The sequence below is a fragment of the Ursus arctos genome, chromosome Y (assembly GCF_023065955.2).
Source record: "Ursus arctos isolate Adak ecotype North America chromosome Y, UrsArc2.0, whole genome shotgun sequence".
NCBI lineage: Eukaryota > Metazoa > Chordata > Mammalia > Carnivora > Ursidae > Ursus > Ursus arctos.
Genome location: NC_079874.1, coordinates 27,261,809 through 27,280,677, shown reverse-complemented (window position 1 = coordinate 27,280,677; position 18,869 = coordinate 27,261,809). Strand labels below are relative to the sequence as shown.

The 18,869-nt window shown below is 43.6% G+C and overlaps 1 protein-coding gene across 3 annotated transcripts in view; it reads right to left on the bottom strand.

Annotated features, from left to right (window-relative positions):
• Window positions 1–18,869, bottom strand: part of LOC113240765 (neuroligin-4, X-linked) — a 299,732-nt gene that overhangs the window by 218,801 nt on the left and 62,062 nt on the right. For all 3 annotated transcript variants that reach the window (XM_057315707.1, XM_044391884.3, XM_048213642.2), the window contains exon 4: window positions 9,964–10,752. In XM_057315707.1, the coding sequence (XP_057171690.1) occupies window positions 9,964–10,435 (472 nt within the window). In that variant the 5' untranslated portion in view covers window positions 10,436–10,752. The remainder of the gene's footprint in view (window positions 1–9,963; window positions 10,753–18,869) is intronic.

Here is an 18,869-nt window from a genome sequence, read left to right as displayed (position 1 = left end):
CTCCCTGGCTTGGAGATCCTTCCCACCCATCTCTGCCTCCGTCTTCACATCATGTTCCGTCTACGTGTCTCTGTCTGTCTTCCTCCCTCTGTCTCCTCTTGTAAGGACACCACTCATAATGGATTTAGTGTCCTTCCTAATACAGTCTGACCTCATCTTACCTTGATTACATCTATTCAAAACCTTATCCCCAAAGCAGCTGTCGTTCATAGGTTCCAGGGATTAGGACTTCAACACATCCTTTTGGGGGCACACAATTCCACCCATAACACAGAGCAACTCAAAAACCCCTTGACAAGAGAGAAGTTTGAAGGATTAATAGCCATGCCATGATCTGTCAATGTTTTTAAAAGATTCTAACGGATATTCTACAGCCTTAGGATGACAATTTCAAATCTCGTAGACCCCAAATTTCTCTCGGGCTGGGACCTCATAATGTGTCCTCGGAGGTAACTCATTTCGATGATGAGGATGTTGCTGTTGGTGACAGTGACGACAGCAACAGTAAAAATCACAACCAAGAATGAAGCAGAACAAAATGCTGGAGGAAGCTATTTTCCCCTAAGTCTAGAGAAAGCCTTCTAAGATGATGATTCTTCTCATTTCAATGATTCTAACCTGTGACCTTTAATTAATTTCTTGGAAAGGAGTCCAGCACCATTAAATCAGATCATAGTCGACGGTATTTTGGTATTTTAGGTATTTTAGGGAAACGTCAGCAAACAGACTTAAGCCCGGCTGCAACTGGTAAAGATGACGCCGGCGACATCGCGCGGGGAGATCTGAGCCACAGCGACAAATCGCTCCGCCCCGGGTGTGTGCAGACGGTGTGTCACAGGAAGCAGACGGATCCTGTTTGCTACTTTCTAAATCTTGTCGTAAACGAGGATACTACTCCTTTACAAAATTAGGAGAACACGTGACTTTTAGGCACAATATATATAAGCCAAGAGTTTTATGTGTTTGCCAAACACACACACAAACAAATCTAACATCAACTCTGGGTGTATTGAGGACACGTGTTGTGACTGAGAACAAATGCACCCCTACTGGGGGACGTGAGCAGGAATCCCGGTTACCAAGCTCTCCGTATAAGAACAGATCAGCCATGGGCAGTCTATGCACAGTGAGCCAGGAAGGGGGACGGCAGGGTCTCAAAGCCACTTGCAGGAGGAAGTGACACTGCCATGGAGGTTTGCAAAAGACGGCACAGAAAGGGTGTTAACACCTGGTCTTCAAAGATTTTGCAAGCAACAGAGTGAGAGAAAGAAACTTCCCAAATTGCTCCAGCTCTGTGGGTAGAGACTTGACACGTAGAGATCACCAACCCTTCTAACAATGAGGTGAACTCTCTCCTGAAGCTGCAGAAGTCTTTCCGGGCCAGGTTCAAAACCAGTTGCATGGTCAGGGGCTTCTTACTCCTTCATTTGTGACAGGCAGTCCAGTCGACAGACAATGCCTTCATTCCTTTATCTCGCCAATGCCCCCCTGCCTATAAACGGTTTACAGTCGACTGCGTGTACGCGTATTTGTTACGTCTGCCCGTCTCTCAGCGCGAGCCTGATAACAGCAGGGACTTTGTTCTGTTGGCGACCGTCTTGCTTTGTGAGTTTCAGCTTTGCTCATACCAATGCCACTTTGAGGATGGCTGGGTGCAGGGAGGCACTGGGAATGTATCAGGAGTCCCGGAGGGGTCCCTGGCAGCTTGGCTGCTGTTCCTTGTCCGTCTCTGTCCCCGGGGTGTGGGTGGCAACCAGGAGGCAATGCCCAGAGCACAAAAGATGACGAAGAATAGTTGTAGAAGGTATAAATAAATGAATTTTTTTTTTAAGCTCTACAGTCTACAAGGGGTGTAGAGATGTAAAATGATGTTTGCATCAAACCTCTAAGAACGCACGGGAGGACGGATGTCCTGCTTGGTTTCATCACTTACTCCAGATAAACTTTGACAATGATATTCAACATGCCAAAATCCCTTTCTTAAAAAAAAAAAAAAAAAAAAAAGGATGGGGGTGCCTGGGTGGCTCAGTGGGTTAGGTGTCTGACTTCAGCTCAGCTCATGATCTCAGGGTCCTGAGATCGAGCCCCATGTCAGGCTCCCTGCTCAGTGGGGACTCTGCTTCTCCCTCTCCCTCTGCCTCTCCCCCACCTCAAATAAATAAATAAAATCTTTAGGGAAAAAATGGATGAAACACAAACAACTTGTGCTACACTGGAATTTGAGCTCATTATTATGTGATTTAAGGCTCAAAAAGAAAGATCTAGTCTACGTTGATATATTTTAAACATTTAAATTTTCTTGGGAAAGATGCTGCTTTCTCTCCGTGGTTTGCTAGTATTTTTTGATCTAAACTATTTTTAAATATGCGAAGTTAATATAACTGTTGCATATTATCTGGATGGATACATGACTCAACATAGTGATGAAAGGATTTCAGTAGATAAAAAATTGGGGCGGAGACAAAGCTTTTAATAAATGATTTTTTAAAAATTTCAGGTGATAAAAGTACACTGGAATTAGATAAGAACCGAATCTTATGTTCTTTGACTTAACCTCACCGCAGAGTCTGCTGAGAAGAAAAATGTGCATTAGACTTCCTCGGGATGCAATTCCAGTTATGAATCCTCCAATGTCAAAAATGGAGCCATGCAAAAAACACCCAAGTGGGTGCTTTGCATGTTACATTATACTATCAATGCACCTTTCTATCGTTTTGTTAGGTTTTATCTCTCCCTGCTTCCCATTTTTGCACTTTTTATGTCTTGGCCCATCTAGAGAAGCAATAAACAAGGAGCTTCCTTTGGGGGATGCAGAAAGCATTTCCTAACTGCACAACATATGTGTGTGTGCCTTGTGTATTCGTGTCAGGATGGGTGGAAAACTTTCCACCGTGCATCCTTGATGGAAAACATTCACTTACAGAATACCTGCCTTTTTTTTTTTTCTCTTGAAATCCTAAAGAACTCCCTGAATTCTTCTGCCCGCTGATCCCTTTCTGAAGCTCGAGTTTTGTTGGGGATCATTCATTTTCCAAGCAAAGAGCTTACATTTCCTTGTTACCACCACTTGGACTGGTTCAATGCCTTGGGTACGGTAAGTGCGAAGAGTCATTTTTCAAATCAATAATTTTTATCTTTTTTTTTTTTCCAAGTCAATACTGTTTAGATGAGTCAGCTAAAGGGGTTCTCAAGAGAGTACGGATTGAAAGAGGGAAGAAAACACAAAGAATCAGAGTTGAGATCAGGAGAGCAATGGGTGACGTGGCTTGAGGTGGGATGAAAGTCAACGCGTAGCCAGTGGAAGGGATGTTGGGGGAATACTGGGTGATCCCTTTGGGATGCAGAGACGATTAGGTCCCGAAACAGAATGGAGCAGGATGGAGCTGAAGGCATCCATTTAAGGAAGAAAGAGGGTTAATGAACATTTTCCTATCTTGTAGAAACATACCACAAAAGCTCCTTTGCTTGAGAAGAGTCAAAACTTCATGCGTTCCTCCCTTTCTGATGGGAACGCCCTCTCCCCATAGGGCCGACCTGAGTATTCTGCTCAGGACCACATTCCCAGCAGACAAGAGGCTGTTCCGCTTAGTGGAGACATCAGAGTGCTTGGGATTTCAGCGAGGACAGAACAGTATAGTAGTTCCCATGTTCCATTTGACTTTAACAAAAATCATAACACATTTGATCTTAATTGAACTGCGGTATCTTTTGTTGGCTTTCCTCGAACACCTTACACACACACACACACACACACACTCCATACACCTTCACGGTCTAAATACCCAAACTAGATATCGAAATCTAACTGGATTTTTTCCCCATTTAAAAAAAAATCTGCTTCGCGTTTGTGGAAACCTATTTCTCCGAACTGAAATACAGGATATCCGATTGAATTAATAAAATAGAGACCCCTCATCTTCATTTATCTTAACAAGTATTAATAGGGGAATAGATTACTCAGACTTCCCCCCCACCCCGGTCGCCTGCGAGTTCCCTGTGTGATCTGTAGGTCTGACTTATCTACGTAGGGCCACTGTTTTGCATCTCATACACCCTCCGCGGTCCTGGAATCCAAAGTTAAGGAAATCCCTCCTGCTCACGTTTGCTGCAGTTTGGATGTCAATGCACCAGGGACAAGTGTTCTTACAGAGGAGGAACGTGAAACAAACCCAATATGAAAAGAGCCTGGTTTAGAACCAAAACACCCAGTAGGAAGGCAAGTGCCTACTCCCAACCATCGTATCCGAGAGACGGAATCTTCTGGTGACCGATCACGTAAGGAGATTCATATTAAATTCACATGAAATCAAATGTATAACATATTGACCTTTTTCATTTCATCATTTCCAAAGTTATACTGTTAATCATAATTGATAATGATCCAGGGGCTTAGTCCAAAATTGCTATAACCTGAAACAGCATTCAGGAGGTATACCAGGAGTGTTATTATTACTAATAGCCAAGGTCACTCAATATTGAGAAGGGTGACTGTCTCAGCCAAGACAATATGGAAAATAAATGACCGTGTCCAGACTAGTGATATCAGTTGGCAAAAAATAAAGCTATCTGGTGTCCTGGAGGCAAGAGTACGCAAGTAAATAATGAGCAAATTGTTGGAAACGGACAGCTTCTAGCAGACCAGTCGCGTGCCCAGTTTCCATCTTAAACGTTCTTTTGCAATATTGTTTATGATATGCACCATATGGCAAGTCGGGGTTTTAACACGTTTTACGTAATCGAAACTTGTTCTAATTGTGAGAAACATCTAAGTTGCAAATGGGATGGAGTTCGAGTTCATCTGATGGAAAATAAGGGGTTAGTCTCTTCTTAGGGGAATGATTTTGCTGTAGTTCCCAAACAAGTAGAATTCACACTACCAAATAGTATTTTCTAAACATATATGATCCCTCAACCCTCAACAAGGGTATGATTCTACGTTCAAGTGGGCACAATCTTCTAAGCTGGGAGAGACGCATGTTATCAGAAATCCACTCCAGTTCAACCGTCTTCAAAAAATACTAAATTCCTTTCCATGAATCCCTGTCGGGGAGATATTTGTTTAATCACCTTTCATAATTATCTTCCCGCACAAGCTACGTCTACACAACGTCAAACTTCCAGGTGACACACGAAAATGGCAAGCACTGAACTGTTTTCACCTCGTTGGATGCTGATGTGGCTTGGTCAAAACGTCAGGCTCACTGTGCAAACTCACTTATGTTTTACTTTGTCACCTGGGTTTTGCCACTATCTGCATACAATTGGACTATGTGTGACTTGATGAGAAGAGAGAGGAAATTCATTTCTCCTTTATCTCACATAAAAAAAAAAAGGCTACTATTGTCTTTGGATGTTCTAAGGCACTCTTCCAAGAAATGAATTTTAATGCTTTCTTGATGATTAATTTCTGTAACTCACATAGGATGCTGAAAATTCATTTCACAATCGAGGCTGAAAAAGACAGAGCTTAGGAATAAAGCAAAGCAGAATCGTTGTCTGCTCTTTGTAAACAACTGTATTCCCTCTAAATTCCCTTTTATTAAAGCCATACTCAGTCTCGTCAGAAATGACGATCCCTTGCTCCTATTCCTTAAGCTGACCCCTCCAAGATTACAGTAAATAATTATGTTATAGACAAGAAGCATGTATCACGCATGGGATTGATATATATATTAGACCCCACATGCACATGCAATTTTGCTGATACATTCGGGTTCCCTTTGTGACGATTAATTATGTTCCACTAACGTCGGAGCCGAGAGAGGTTATGCGTGCAGGATACGAGGGTAAGCACTTTATATGGATTAATGCCTTAACCTCCCAGCGCATCTCAATCAGACACACAAGGAAATGGGAGGCACGTACAAGCCAAGTGACCTGTCTTTGGCCCCTCAGCTGGTAAGGGGACAAGATGGCATTGAAACCCAGTCTGGGGGCTCCTGGGTGGCACAGCGGTTAAGCGTCTGCCTTCGGCTCAGGGCGTGATCCCGGCGATCTGGGATCGAGCCCCACATCAGGCTCTTCTGCTATGAGCCTGCTTCTTCCTCTCCCACTCCCCGTGCTTGTGTTCCCTCTCTCACTGGCTGTCTCTATCCCTGTCAAATAAATAAAATCTTTAAAAAAATAAATAAATAAATAAAAATAAACCCAGTCTGGCACTGAACCGGAGGAGGGAACCAAATTTACGTTAAAAAGCATGAAGAATCAAAAAAAAAAAAAAAAAAAAAAAAAAAGCATAAAGAATCAGTTTGCCCAGAACAGATCGGATCTTGAGGTCTAGAGAGGAAGAGTGGGGGGCCCAAAATATTTTGCTACCATAGGTGCAAACAGGACAAGAAGCCATTTAGAGGGACGGCTGCCATTGTGAGTGAGGTTTAATGGACAGAAGAGGACAGCTTGTAGGTCATCCATGGACATTGACTCTGGAAATTCGTTTTAGACACCTGGGTAAATTTAAATGTCCCTTTATTACGTCCCTGTGTAAAATCACCATGTTTCCTAACTACGGCATTTAGGATTTGCCCTGACGCCGTAATACAACAGCGGACAAAAAGGTTGAGTGTGTGCAGTATAGAGTTAATGCCTCAAATCTGCAGTGTCTGACCACAAACTAGGGCCAGGATCGTCTTCTTGGTACCCCTGGCGGAGAGCAGCACGTTTTAACTCCCCAGCATTCAGATAAGAGTGTTTTTGTATCAGTAATACTTGAGATTGAAAGGGAAGCAAAGAGTCTCAGAAGGAGTAGGGGTTCCGAAGGCTCAAAACGAAACAATTTTTCAGCGATTACTTTGTTTTCAGTTAGGGTAGAGACTTGACTATGCATTTCAAACCGTACTGTAACACACTGCCACAAATGTTGCAGCTTCCAAAAGCAGCCAACAGGTATTATCTTACGGTTTTGTAGGTCAGAATTGCATGGGGCTAAAATCAAGGTGGCAAGCGTGGTTGGGCGGCTTTCTGGAGCCCTCGGGAAGAATCCATTTCCCGGTCTTCTCTAGTTTCCAGAAGCTGCCCACAGTCCTTGCGTCTTGGCTCCACCCCATCCTGGAAGCCAACAAGGCTAGTTGTGTCTTTACTGCATTGTTGCACGGTGGCTCTGGTGTTTTGTGTCTCCCTCTTCCAGAATCCAGGGAGGGTCTTTGTTCTTCAATACTGGGCCCACCCAGGGAATCCAACATACGCTCCCTTTATCGTCAAGTCAACCGACAAGCGAATATAATTCCACCTGCAAGCTAAATTCATTCCCCTTTGCCATGGACGGTCACAGAGTCATAGGTTCTAAGGACTAGGATGGAGACAACTTGGGGGAGTCCTTATTCTGCCTCCAAGTGTCTGTCTCCCAAAATTGTATCTGTTGCAATCGTTCACATCTAAAGTATGCCTGGCACATAGTAGATCCTCGGAATTATTTTTGGCAGCAAAGTCAAGTTGTGCCTGCTCGTCACCTGCACTCTTTTGGTGATGCAGAAAGATCAGTGTAAGAAACTGAAGTATCAGAGTGGAAATTTTAATTCTGAAGATCCAATACTGTGTCTACACTGTCAAATAAATGCATTGATATGATACGATAGCCCATAAAGGGAGGTCTTTGGAGGAATCAGCATGATGCCATCATTTCATGTGTTATGAAGGATGGGGAGTTTATTCATTAAGTGAATAACCCATAATTAAATATCTGAAGCTGCACACTGATTCTCAAATGGATACAAATATTACAAAAAGAAAGAAAAGAAACCAGAAAGTTCCTGAACCAAAACGCTGTGATTTGTTTGTACAAACATGGAGGCATGGACCTTCACTCACCAGCAAAGTGCCAACATTTATATATAGGAAAACAGATCCTACCCCTTCAGCTCCTACTGGATTTCTGATCCTCTTGTCAAGATATTGTAGGCAAACACTCTCTGAAAATCCTGACACTATAAACAGGTGGCTCTAGGTTTATTCTTAAGGTTCGATGGCTTTTCTATTGGGGTAGCATTTTTATATTCCCAAATTCCTATTCGGGACTGCCCCGCAAGGAAAGGGCCAAATTGTTTATGGTTTCGGGCCACACGACTGCACATTCACGGTGGTCCTGTCATCAGGGAGGTTATTGATTTTTCTCTGTGGGTGGTCTCCTTTGGCCCAGCCTCTCCTGGAAAGCACGTGGCGGGGAGCACACGTCGCTGGGAGGGGACCACGTGCAGTGGCCAGCTCCTGGACACCAGCACGGCAAGTACATTGGGAGAGCCATTTTAATCATGTATCCTGCTTTGTTCTCCCCGCCCTTTTCTGCCTTTCCTTCTTTTGGCTTTTTATTTGCATAGCTGATGACGAGAAAGACCACGACCCAGGCGGCTTCTGAAGTGAGACGTCTCATCGGTTTTCGGTGCGTGAGCCTTGCCCACACTTACGCACAAGGCGAGCACGGAGAGAGCTCAGCGCGCCACGTGCAGATACAGCAGGCGAGTGTCACCTTCACTCCTGAACGTCGCATGCAGACCGAGACCTCACAAGATAATTGTGTGATCTGTTACCATAATGACAAGGGCCAGCCGCCAGAGACTACTCACATAATTAAGCACCATCTTCCCATTTCGTTTCTCTGGGCGTTCTCTGTGATCTTGACAACACACAACCCTGGCCTGGTGTTTCAAGACACCCTACGCGAGCTACCTTGCAGCATTTACGTGCAGGAAGCGCAGTATGGCGGCTTCAGGGCAACTTTGGGGATCGTGGATGATGTAACCCTATATTTCAGACCTTCAGCCAAATCTTAACTGAGAATCATTCTCCAAGGATTAAAGGGAAAAAAAAGAAAAGAAATTTCTCCCCTAAAAGTTACAAAGGACACACTGTAGTTTCTACAGTCGATGATGTCTATGATTCCTGTAAATTACTTCTTTTAATTCCAGGAAGATTTACATTCCCGGGTTTTCTCTCTCCTTGTCTAAAAATAGCACGTGCAAATGGTAAATGAGAAATGTGTTCACATTGTAGTATAACTTTAGTCTGGTTAGCCTTTCTAAAAAAATGCTTTTAATTTGAAACCTACACAGAGAAGGAGATAATCGAATTTTACTACCATTGGATTAAGTTAATAAATCAGACATCATTGTAAGATTTTCACTGCTGTGTTATTGAAAACAAAGGAGCCATTTTGTTCAAGCAAGCACATTATTTCCTAATGTAACCAGAATCATCTAAGGACACCCATTTGCCGTTTGATTGCTGTGAATATCGGGAGGAAACAAGGTGCAAACTGATGTTAGCAACACAGATTCTAAACAACGAAATCCAACCACTTTCATGAAATATCCCTTGCTTCTGTATTTAAAACAATCAGTGGTTTTTCTTTCAAGACTCCATAGAAAGAAAGAAAGAAAGAAAGAAAGAAAGAAAGAAAGAAAGAAAGAAAGAAAGAAAGAAAGAAAAAGAAAGGTTGGTTCTGAGGAAGGAAGGAAGGAAGGAAGGAAGGAAGGAAGGAAGGAAGGAAGGAAGGAAAAGGAAAGGAGAGGAGATAGGAAGGAAGAGGGGAAGGAAGGAAGCTAAAATCTTAACCTATTAAAGCAGAGGAAACCATGCCTTATAATCTTCAGTTTGCTAACTCGAGTATGACAATGTTCTTAATTCTGTTGTTTTCTATAGATTTCATTTTCCTTTATAGATGATGCAGGTGTACTATGTAACCCTCTACGGCCACGCTGGTGAGCGACTGCCAAGAAACCCTGTAACCACACTGAAGATGCAATAGGTGATCATAATTAAGTCATTAATTATAGCGTTGTCCATTTCCTACATGCTCAATGAACACAAGTGTCATGATTTATAAGTCAGGGCAACAGCTGCATTCGGAATACGAAAAAAAAATGACTGGGTTATAGAAAAAAAAAAATCGTGCACAAGACATTCTAAACACCTCTTGGCAAATCTGACACCCTAGTAAGCAGCGGCTGTTTTCTGTTTAAATAAAGTACTTACCATCTTCCGTGGGCACGTAGATGTTTAAGTAAAGGCAGTCTTCGTTCTGATCTTGAACATAGGTCATTAAAGTATCCAAATTGGCAGTAAACCAGATGGGCAGCATATCGTGCAATAAAGACCTCTCGTCTAGGTGTTGGGGGCACACAGCAGCGAACTGGGTGGCATTTCGAACTCCAGTCCATGACGATGGGGGTTCTGGGGGCTGAAACCGCCTCTCTCCAGTGGGAGGAGAGGCATAGGGGACCCCCAAGTATTGCTCCACTGGACCCAAAATCTCATTGGGCAATGGTGTTCTTAGGCCCCGGATTTTGCCATAATTTGTGTTGACGACTGGATACTGTGCTTGGCTGTCAATGAGCGTGAACCGAATGGCAAGAGCAGTTATCCACAGGAGGACATTGGAGTTCAACATGACGCAGACTGGCGTGAAGAACAGTGGCAGCCATAACAGTCCCTTGGGTCTCGACATTGTTCACTGCCACATCCGCAGGGGTCCGTGTGATATGACTCCAAGCAGACAAAGCCGGGAAGGAAGCCTGCAGACAGAGAGGGCTTTCCAGGGAGCAAGAGACCCAGGAGAGGAGCCTCTGCGATGGGTCATAGACAGAAACCGAGGTTAAGAACACGCCCAGCTGTTTTCTCGGCAGCCCATTGCGGGAGAGAGCAGCCCTCTCTTAATCCTGGAAGGGAATTCCAGCAGGTGTGAGGCTCCCAGGACGCGGTGACCATCCGACACCTCCCACGGACAAGGATTCCTTAGGAAAACTCCAAGGCAGAGCAGTCCGCCTAATGGGGAAAGAAAGAAGATGAGAATAATGAAGCAAGGGAAGCCACGCAACCTCCATTTCTTCCATGCAACCCTCAACATCGCTCAATGAAACGCTCATTCACTGATGCATCTGTCTCCCCACGTCTCCATGGAGAAGAATCCAGCAAGAACATGACTTGTCTTTAATTCTCGCTGGCCACCCCATTATCTGGAACAATGCACAACATTTAGAAAATACTCAACAAGTCTCTGTAAACAAATTCCCAAAAGTAACGCGTGTTGTTCAGATAACTAACGATGTCTCCCAATTCGCTCTTTACAAAGACCAGCCAATGGATAGGTACCCTCAAAACACTTTCTCAGATGTGTAAGGAAAATGCCACTTCTCCCTAAGGGGATATGCACGGAGCCTATCAACGTTTTTCAGGATGAGGGAAGGAGAAATGTGGGCCGGGGGCCAAACTGGATTTATGACGTGTGGCTATTTATCAGATACGCAAAGGGAGCATGACCTAATGGAAAGGGCGTAGGCTCTGGATTCTAATCCTTCTCGGGTACTCAATGGCACATACCATTAGGCTACACACATCGTCACCCTGAAACCCCAATTCCTCATGAAAACTGAACAAGACAGAACATGTCACATCGAGGCTGTAGTATGTCCCAGCGGCACATCATTCATAACTAAAACCGTTGATAACGGCCAACCCGACTTTCACATAAGACACGCACAGTAAACCTTTCACCCTGCAGCCCATTATACTGATTTTTGTTCATCTGTTTGTGTAGCCCATTGTAAATTTTGTTGAAGATTTTATTTATTCATTCATTCATTCATTCATTCATTCATTCATTTGACAGAGAGAGCACAGAGGGAGAGGGAAAGGGAAAAGCACACTCCCCGCTGAGCAGAGAGCCCAACGCAGGGCTCAATCCCAGGACCCTGAGATCATGACCTGAGCTGAAGGCAGACACTTCATCAACTGAGCCCCCCAGGTGGCCCCAAGCAGCCCACTTTAAAAGCTGACGGTACATTTGAGCTACCGTCCTGTTGACTGTGATCATCCAGACTCGTCTCCATGTAGATGTTATGACTCTCACTAGATAAATCATTGCTCTTATGACAGTAAAGAATGCTGTGCGTGAGTGGGACACTATTGTCAATGACCCATTAGGGATACAAAACATTACACGATGTGTTGCAAACAGTATACCTTTAAATAGTGTTCTTCTACTGAAAAACAGACAAACATGCGTGAAAGATGTTGTGGGTGATTCTGAGTATTTCTGGGCTAGTGTATAATGACACATTCAAGTGGACAGTTGAGCAGTTCTTCACTAATATGTCACTGAGATCATTTTTTTTTTTAAAAGGAAACATATGGGAGCTGGATCTGTCATGGAGCTATGGGGGGAATTTCACCTCTGGGGGAAATTCCATAGTCCCTGACATCCTGGGCCAAGTTCATCAGAGCTGAGTGATAATGAGCTCCAAGTCTGGGTTGTAACACTGAAAGTGAAAAATAGCATCACAGAAAACAGTGGATATATCTACTTGCTTCTATCTTTGAATTCTGCTGTAGACCACATTTGGATTTCTGCCACACCGTGATCCAATTTCTGAATAATTAGGAGGCAGACAAGAACAAGAAAGAGGTGATGACATGTTTGGAACCTTTTGTTTTCCTGAAAGCTCTTCTGCTTTTGAACCAGCATTAGCTCTTCCTTCTGGAAGCTTCCTGGCGATAAAAGGAGACGCCATTAATCTGAGAGTGTGACGCACCTGGGTCTTCAAATGTTACCTCTGTGAGCTGAGGGAAGTGAGCCGAGCTGCCTGGGATTTAGGTAAATGGTGTATCGCACCTTCTTCATGGGGTGTGGTGAGCAGGAATGAGGTGATATGCAAAGGCGTAAGGCAGAGACATTGCCCTCTCAATAAACACAAAATGCTAGGATTTGAACACAGGTGTCCTCAAAAGAATCCTGGGTACAGAGACAAAATGCACAGGCTCCGACGTCAGCCCAGGGTTGGTGCTGAGCAAGTCAAGAGCAAGGAATTTAAAATCTTCGAGCCTCCCGTTACTGATCTGTTTGTAACTGTTTGAGAATGAAATGAGATTGTCCACAGGAGGCAGCATGCAGTTCATGGAATGCAGAGCTCAGCAGATGTGGGACTCAGTTGGCGGGTTTATGTCAGGACTTACAAAGTTAGTGCCATTGGGAAATGCTGGCCCACTCAACACTTCTCCAACTCGGTGTGGATAAGAGTATCTATGAATCACGTATGTGTTACAGGTGCATAAGCGGGGCTCACGCCTACACTTCATGCTGAGTCCATGCTGAATCCATGAATCAAGTCTCTCCTCTGCCCAAATCTACCTCCGCCAGGAGGGTTCTGAGAGCCAGAGAGAGATCATGGACCAGCAGTATCTAGAAAAAGGTGCCCAGAGGATGTGAGCACTTTCTAGGTAATGTGCATACGTTCAAGGCTATCTTACTCATTTCCTCACTCTTTGAAATTTGGCTATTTTGCACACAGGTCACACAATCAGAAGCCAATGGTTTCTGAACCTTGGCACTGTTGACATTGTGGACCATATAGTTCTTTGAGGTGGGTGCTATCCTGTGCCCTGTACGGGGTGGAGAAGCCTCTCTGGTCTCCACTTACTAGATGCCCTAACTCTTCCCCATCCAATTTCAACCATCAACGATGTCTGCAGACATAGCCGAGTGACCCTTGGGGGCTGCATCACCCCAGAGTGAGAACCACACATGTGAGTCATCCAGCATGGGATTCTGGAGGCCACGTAAATGATTAAGTATCTGTGGGTACAAGTAAAGATTATGGGGTGGGTGTGTGTCTGTGTGTGTGTGTCACACATTCAAGTATTTGCCAACTGTAAAGGTTTTAGCAGTACAAGTCATAAAGAATTTTAAAATAAATCTATTAAATATGCACCATAATCATTAAAAAAAACCATATACATTTAACCAACCAATACACTTGGGGACAAAAAAAAGCAAAGACTTCCCATGTAAGACTCACATACTGTGAAGTATTTCTCAAGGGGCGAAATGTTGTTATATATGCATATAAACATAGAGATTTAGTATATATTATATATTACATATCCTTATATACATATATCTCTTCCATATATTATACATATTTTTTATTTTCCCAAAATGAAAAAGGCACACTAGAAAAGGAAATAGCTAAAGAAAAAATTTTAATAAAAAAAAAAAAGGAAAAGCACCCTTTCATTGAATACATACGATTTGAAAGTGAAGAAGGGCTTTCTAGCATGCGTTCTCGGCAAGGTGGTTTTGTGCCCCGCTCAGACTGGCATTTCGACGTGATTTATAACTTGATTGGGTATTTTAGGATGATTCTCTACAGGGCAGTCATTCTGCCTGAGATTGTAATTAAGACAAGGCTCAAACTATGCAAGCATATCAGAATATAAATGGGTCCGAAAAAAGTCGCAACGCATTTCTCCCCAAAGTGTGTATCCCTCAAACGGAGATTGGGTTCATGTTAAAATGTGTGTTTCATTACGAAGAGCCCAGACCAAACTTATTTTGGTATTTTGAGCCAACAAGGAATAAAGTCACGTCTCCCGGGCACTCAAGGTCTTTCCTTTCCAGGCGGTGATGAATACATTAGAGGACAGAGAACTCTGTGGAGGCATCTTCAAAAACCCAACCTCCTGTCCCCCCAAAAAAGGGACAGAGGATGAATGAGCCGGAAGCAGCCATGCTCCGTGCTGCTCTCAGCTACACGGAAGGCCTGAGAGTCACGGAGAGATCTGCCTCCAAGAGTCACTTTGAAGAGTCACTTTTATCCGATGTTATCAACCATCAGGACAATAAGAATACAAGACTCTGGTCCTTGCCCAAATTAATGAGCTGGTACAATAATCCTCCTATACCATTTACTATACCAAAATCCTATGACCGCCATTTCTCGAACTGTGTGCAAACTATAGACATCGCTGGGGTCCCTCCCTTTTGCTTCTAGGGAAGACACCACCATTTTCCAGTGCCTGAGTCCTAGAAGACAGAGCTCAGCCATAAGGTAGCCCAGGGAACCTGTTACCTAGAGGTACAATACCCACTTTGTGCATGGGCTTACACAACACACACACACACACGTGCACACACACACACACACAGCTGTCAACCCCTACCAAGATTCACTCAATGCCAGCCATCAGCCAATTACTGTATTAATTTGTATATATTTATAGTCTGGTCTTATCTCCTAAGGGAGGAAGGTTACAATCTATCAATAGTGTTTTCTCAAATGTTACAGCTCATTGCCCGATCATCTCCACACTTGCGTTTAGTTCCGAAAATCAGATCCCGTACGAGTCCACCATGTTGGACCATGAAGCTAAGATGCAAATAAAGTAATTGGGGAGGAAAATAAGGATGCCAAGGTGGCAAGATGATCTTCAAGGTGGTTTTGTGCCCCGCTATAGCCTCAGAGCCACAACTCCATCACCTGCCCACCCTACTTGTGTTCTTCCGCTGAAGTTTAATGGGTCAGGAACCCATCTGAGCCACACTGGAAGGATCTGCAGAACCCAGTGGCTTCTACAGGGTCCAGTCAAAACTGGCTGGTTAGAAAGACACTCAATAGTATGTAGCCCGAAAATCGGGTTAGGAATAAGATATGGATTTTTCTAGAAGAACCATGGGGACAAGAGGACTTACGATGGTCACAGAAATAAAGCAACACCATAACCTAGCCACAGGTCGATACGTATTTCATAGAGATCACCACTATAGGTTATGGGGACACTGTGGGAGAAGACATGATGCCAGCCAGCGACAAGTTTGCATTTTCATGAAACTATCCTTAACAGGGCCGCTTGCTTCCTTATTCATGTTCTGTGCTTTGAAAGCAAGCACAGGGATTGGCATGAATGAATAACTCATCAAATGCTTGATTTTCTGTGTCTAATTCAACTACTACCAAATATGGTTTCCAAATCTAAATCAAATAAATTGCAAATATCTCCAGGGTGTGTGGACTTCTGTCACCAAACTCAGTCATACATCTTCAGACTCAAAGTATTCTGTCTCCTGACTATTGTCACTTACAAATCTTGCAATGTGCTGTAAAATCTCATTTTTGATCCACTCACATTGCCCCCATATTTTGTTCCATATTTCAAGAACTACTACCATCGTTTTTTTAGTTACGCAGGAGAAATTAGAAGCCATCTTTGGTGGCTCTCCTTCCATGAGTCCATACAGTAAGCCCTCAAATTGGCCAAGGGTCTCACAGGACAGGAAGGAGTCTTGACCTCATTCATTCTTGGCGAGATACAGAAGAGATCAGAAAGGATTAGCTCTCCTATAGAGCTTCTTTAAAAAAAGACTTTATTTATTCATTTATTTGAGAGAGAGAGAGAGAGAGAGAGAGAGAGAGATAGCATGAGCAGGGGGAGCAGCAGAGGGAAAGGGAGAAAGAGAATCTCCAGCAGACCAGATACTGAGCGTGGAGCGCAATGAAGGGCTTGAGCCGATGACCCTGAGATCATGACCTGAGCCCCCCAGGTCCCTAGAGAGCTTCTTAAATACATGTGTCTGGAGACATGGACAAGGGTGTCCATGCGCAGCCATAGTCAGAGGAGGAAAACTAGGGTAACCCAGACGTCCATTAACAGAACGGACTAATAAACGTTGGTATATCCAAACAGAATACCGCACAATAGTGAAAAATGAATAAAATACAGACAGTATGTGTCAAAATGGAGAAATCTCAAAAGTGAAAACCAAGTCACAGAAGAATACATATGGCGTGGTTTTATTTATATAATATCATATAAAACTAGACAGGGCATTGCTTAGAGCTAAATTTGTACTAAAATATTAAAAGCGCAAGGGGATCCTTAATGCCAAATTCTGGGATAGCCGTTGTGTCTGAGACACGGGACAGCGGGACTCAACCCACACGGATACGCAAAGATATCGATAACATTCTATTTTGTAGTCTGGCAGTGGGTATGTGTGTTTAACTTTTATTTTAAAATAAATATATATTATTTATACAGATAGTGCACAGTTTGTGAGTATCAATCTTTAACAATGCAATTTTAATCAAGAGTTGCATGTTGGGGCACCTGGGTGGCTCATTCAATTAAGCATCTGCCTTCGGCTCAGGTCATGATCCAAGGGTCCTGGGATCGAGTCCCGCATCGGGCTCCCTGTCAGCGGGGCTCCTGCTTCTCCCTCTCTCTCTGCCTGCCACTCCCCTGCTTGTGCTCTGTCCAACAAATAAATAAAATCTTAAAAAAAAAAAAAGCGTTGCATATCTCTATGGGTTTGGCCCAGTAACTTTATCTTCCCATGCACTATCGAAATAAATAGATTTAAAAACTGAAGGAAAGATAGAGACTGTTTTCTCCAAAGTTATGTTACGAGCCCAAGGGAGAAGAGGCCATCCACTGACACAGTCCATAAAAAGGAGCAGGGTCCTGGTTGCATGGCTCAAATGGAGAGTCAGGTCAGCTGAGAGCACTACTGTCCCGGTCGCTAATTAGCCAGGAGACTTCTGCCCCGTCACTTAGCACCCAGGGCTTCCGCTCCCTGAGCTACACCAGGAGAGCTCGGACAAAGTCACCTCTTAAAATGCCTTTAGCCTGAGGATTCTCTAAAACCTCACACTATTATCCTCTAAACCGAGTGTACATGAAGTGCGGAAGCTGGTAGGAACAGAACGTTCCGCAGTGAGGCAGGAGGACCTAACGTAGCGAGATAATTGATCCAGAAAAACAAGGGAAGGTCTATTGTGTCAGAAGCAGCTGCAACACCTTGCAGCCATACCCCTGAAAAACGCATTTTGCAATACCTCGGACATAGATCAGCGGGGTAAACACATCACCAACGTTATTCACCTGACTCTTTCATCAAGACTCGGAATGAATGTGCTCTTCTTTCCAATACCCACTGATTTATGGTACTATTTGTTCGGTATAAATAATCTACTCCCTTCCTCTCTTACCTAACTATATGGAGTTATATCATAAGTTTGCTCTTAAAGTTTACATACATATATTCATATATATATACATGCGTGTGTGGACACACACTGTTTATGTACATACACCTGGAATGCATATTACACAGAAACACTCTATATCCCATATACACAAGTTTTTAAATATATGTCTACTAATCCAAACTAATAATGGGCTATGAATATGCACACATGAGAGTGTGTGTCTCCAAGCTAAGCCACTGAAATATTAAGCCCCTTAGGTTCAGAAATTATGCCATCTCCATTTTTTGTAAATCCCCACAGTACCTTGTTCAATGCCCTTTATGTTGTAGATAATCAATAAAACATGCTATATGTGATGCTGATTATCCTCGTCCAAACAGAGGGCTGTAGGCACGAGCCGGCAGAAGAACGAGACTCGACTACACAATGAGACGCTTTGCAACACGTATTCATCCGTGTGTTAAATACCTGGGGGCCTCCGGGGCTTGGTCAGGAATGTGCCCCCTGGACTCATGCTACCTACCATTAACCCAGCCCTCAACTCCATCAGCAACCACAGAGGAGGGCGTAAACCATCAACGCCTCCAGCTTCTCATCTATAAAATGGGCAGAGTACAGGACGTAACGCATGGACATGAGCGGGTATGTGACGGTACGTGTGCGGGAACGTGCGTGTCTGTGTGAATGCATACCTATAATGATATGCTATATATAAATACACATAGATTTGAACATATATAAATATGTACATATACGTGTAAATTTAGAACAAGAAGTAGCCTCCCAAGAAATGCTCACTAATTAGAATTACTTTCTGAGGTTCCCCTAAATGCTTCCACTGTGGAACCCACTCTGATAAAAATAATGAGAGGCCAATCCAATTCCCACCTGAACAGTCTACATCCCAGTTGATGAGATAAAGCCTGTACTGAAATTGCTGCAATTAAGCCCGTGTGTGGTCCATTGCTCCTCCTGTGGGACCGTGGGCTCGTGCAGGATGGAATTTGGGATGCGGTGTCTAAGAGATGCGTCTAAAATTTTAGTTTTGTAGAGAGAGAGCCGGGTTCTTCAAGACAGTGACGGAGGAGTTAAGCTTTGAACTTAAAGAATGTGAAGATT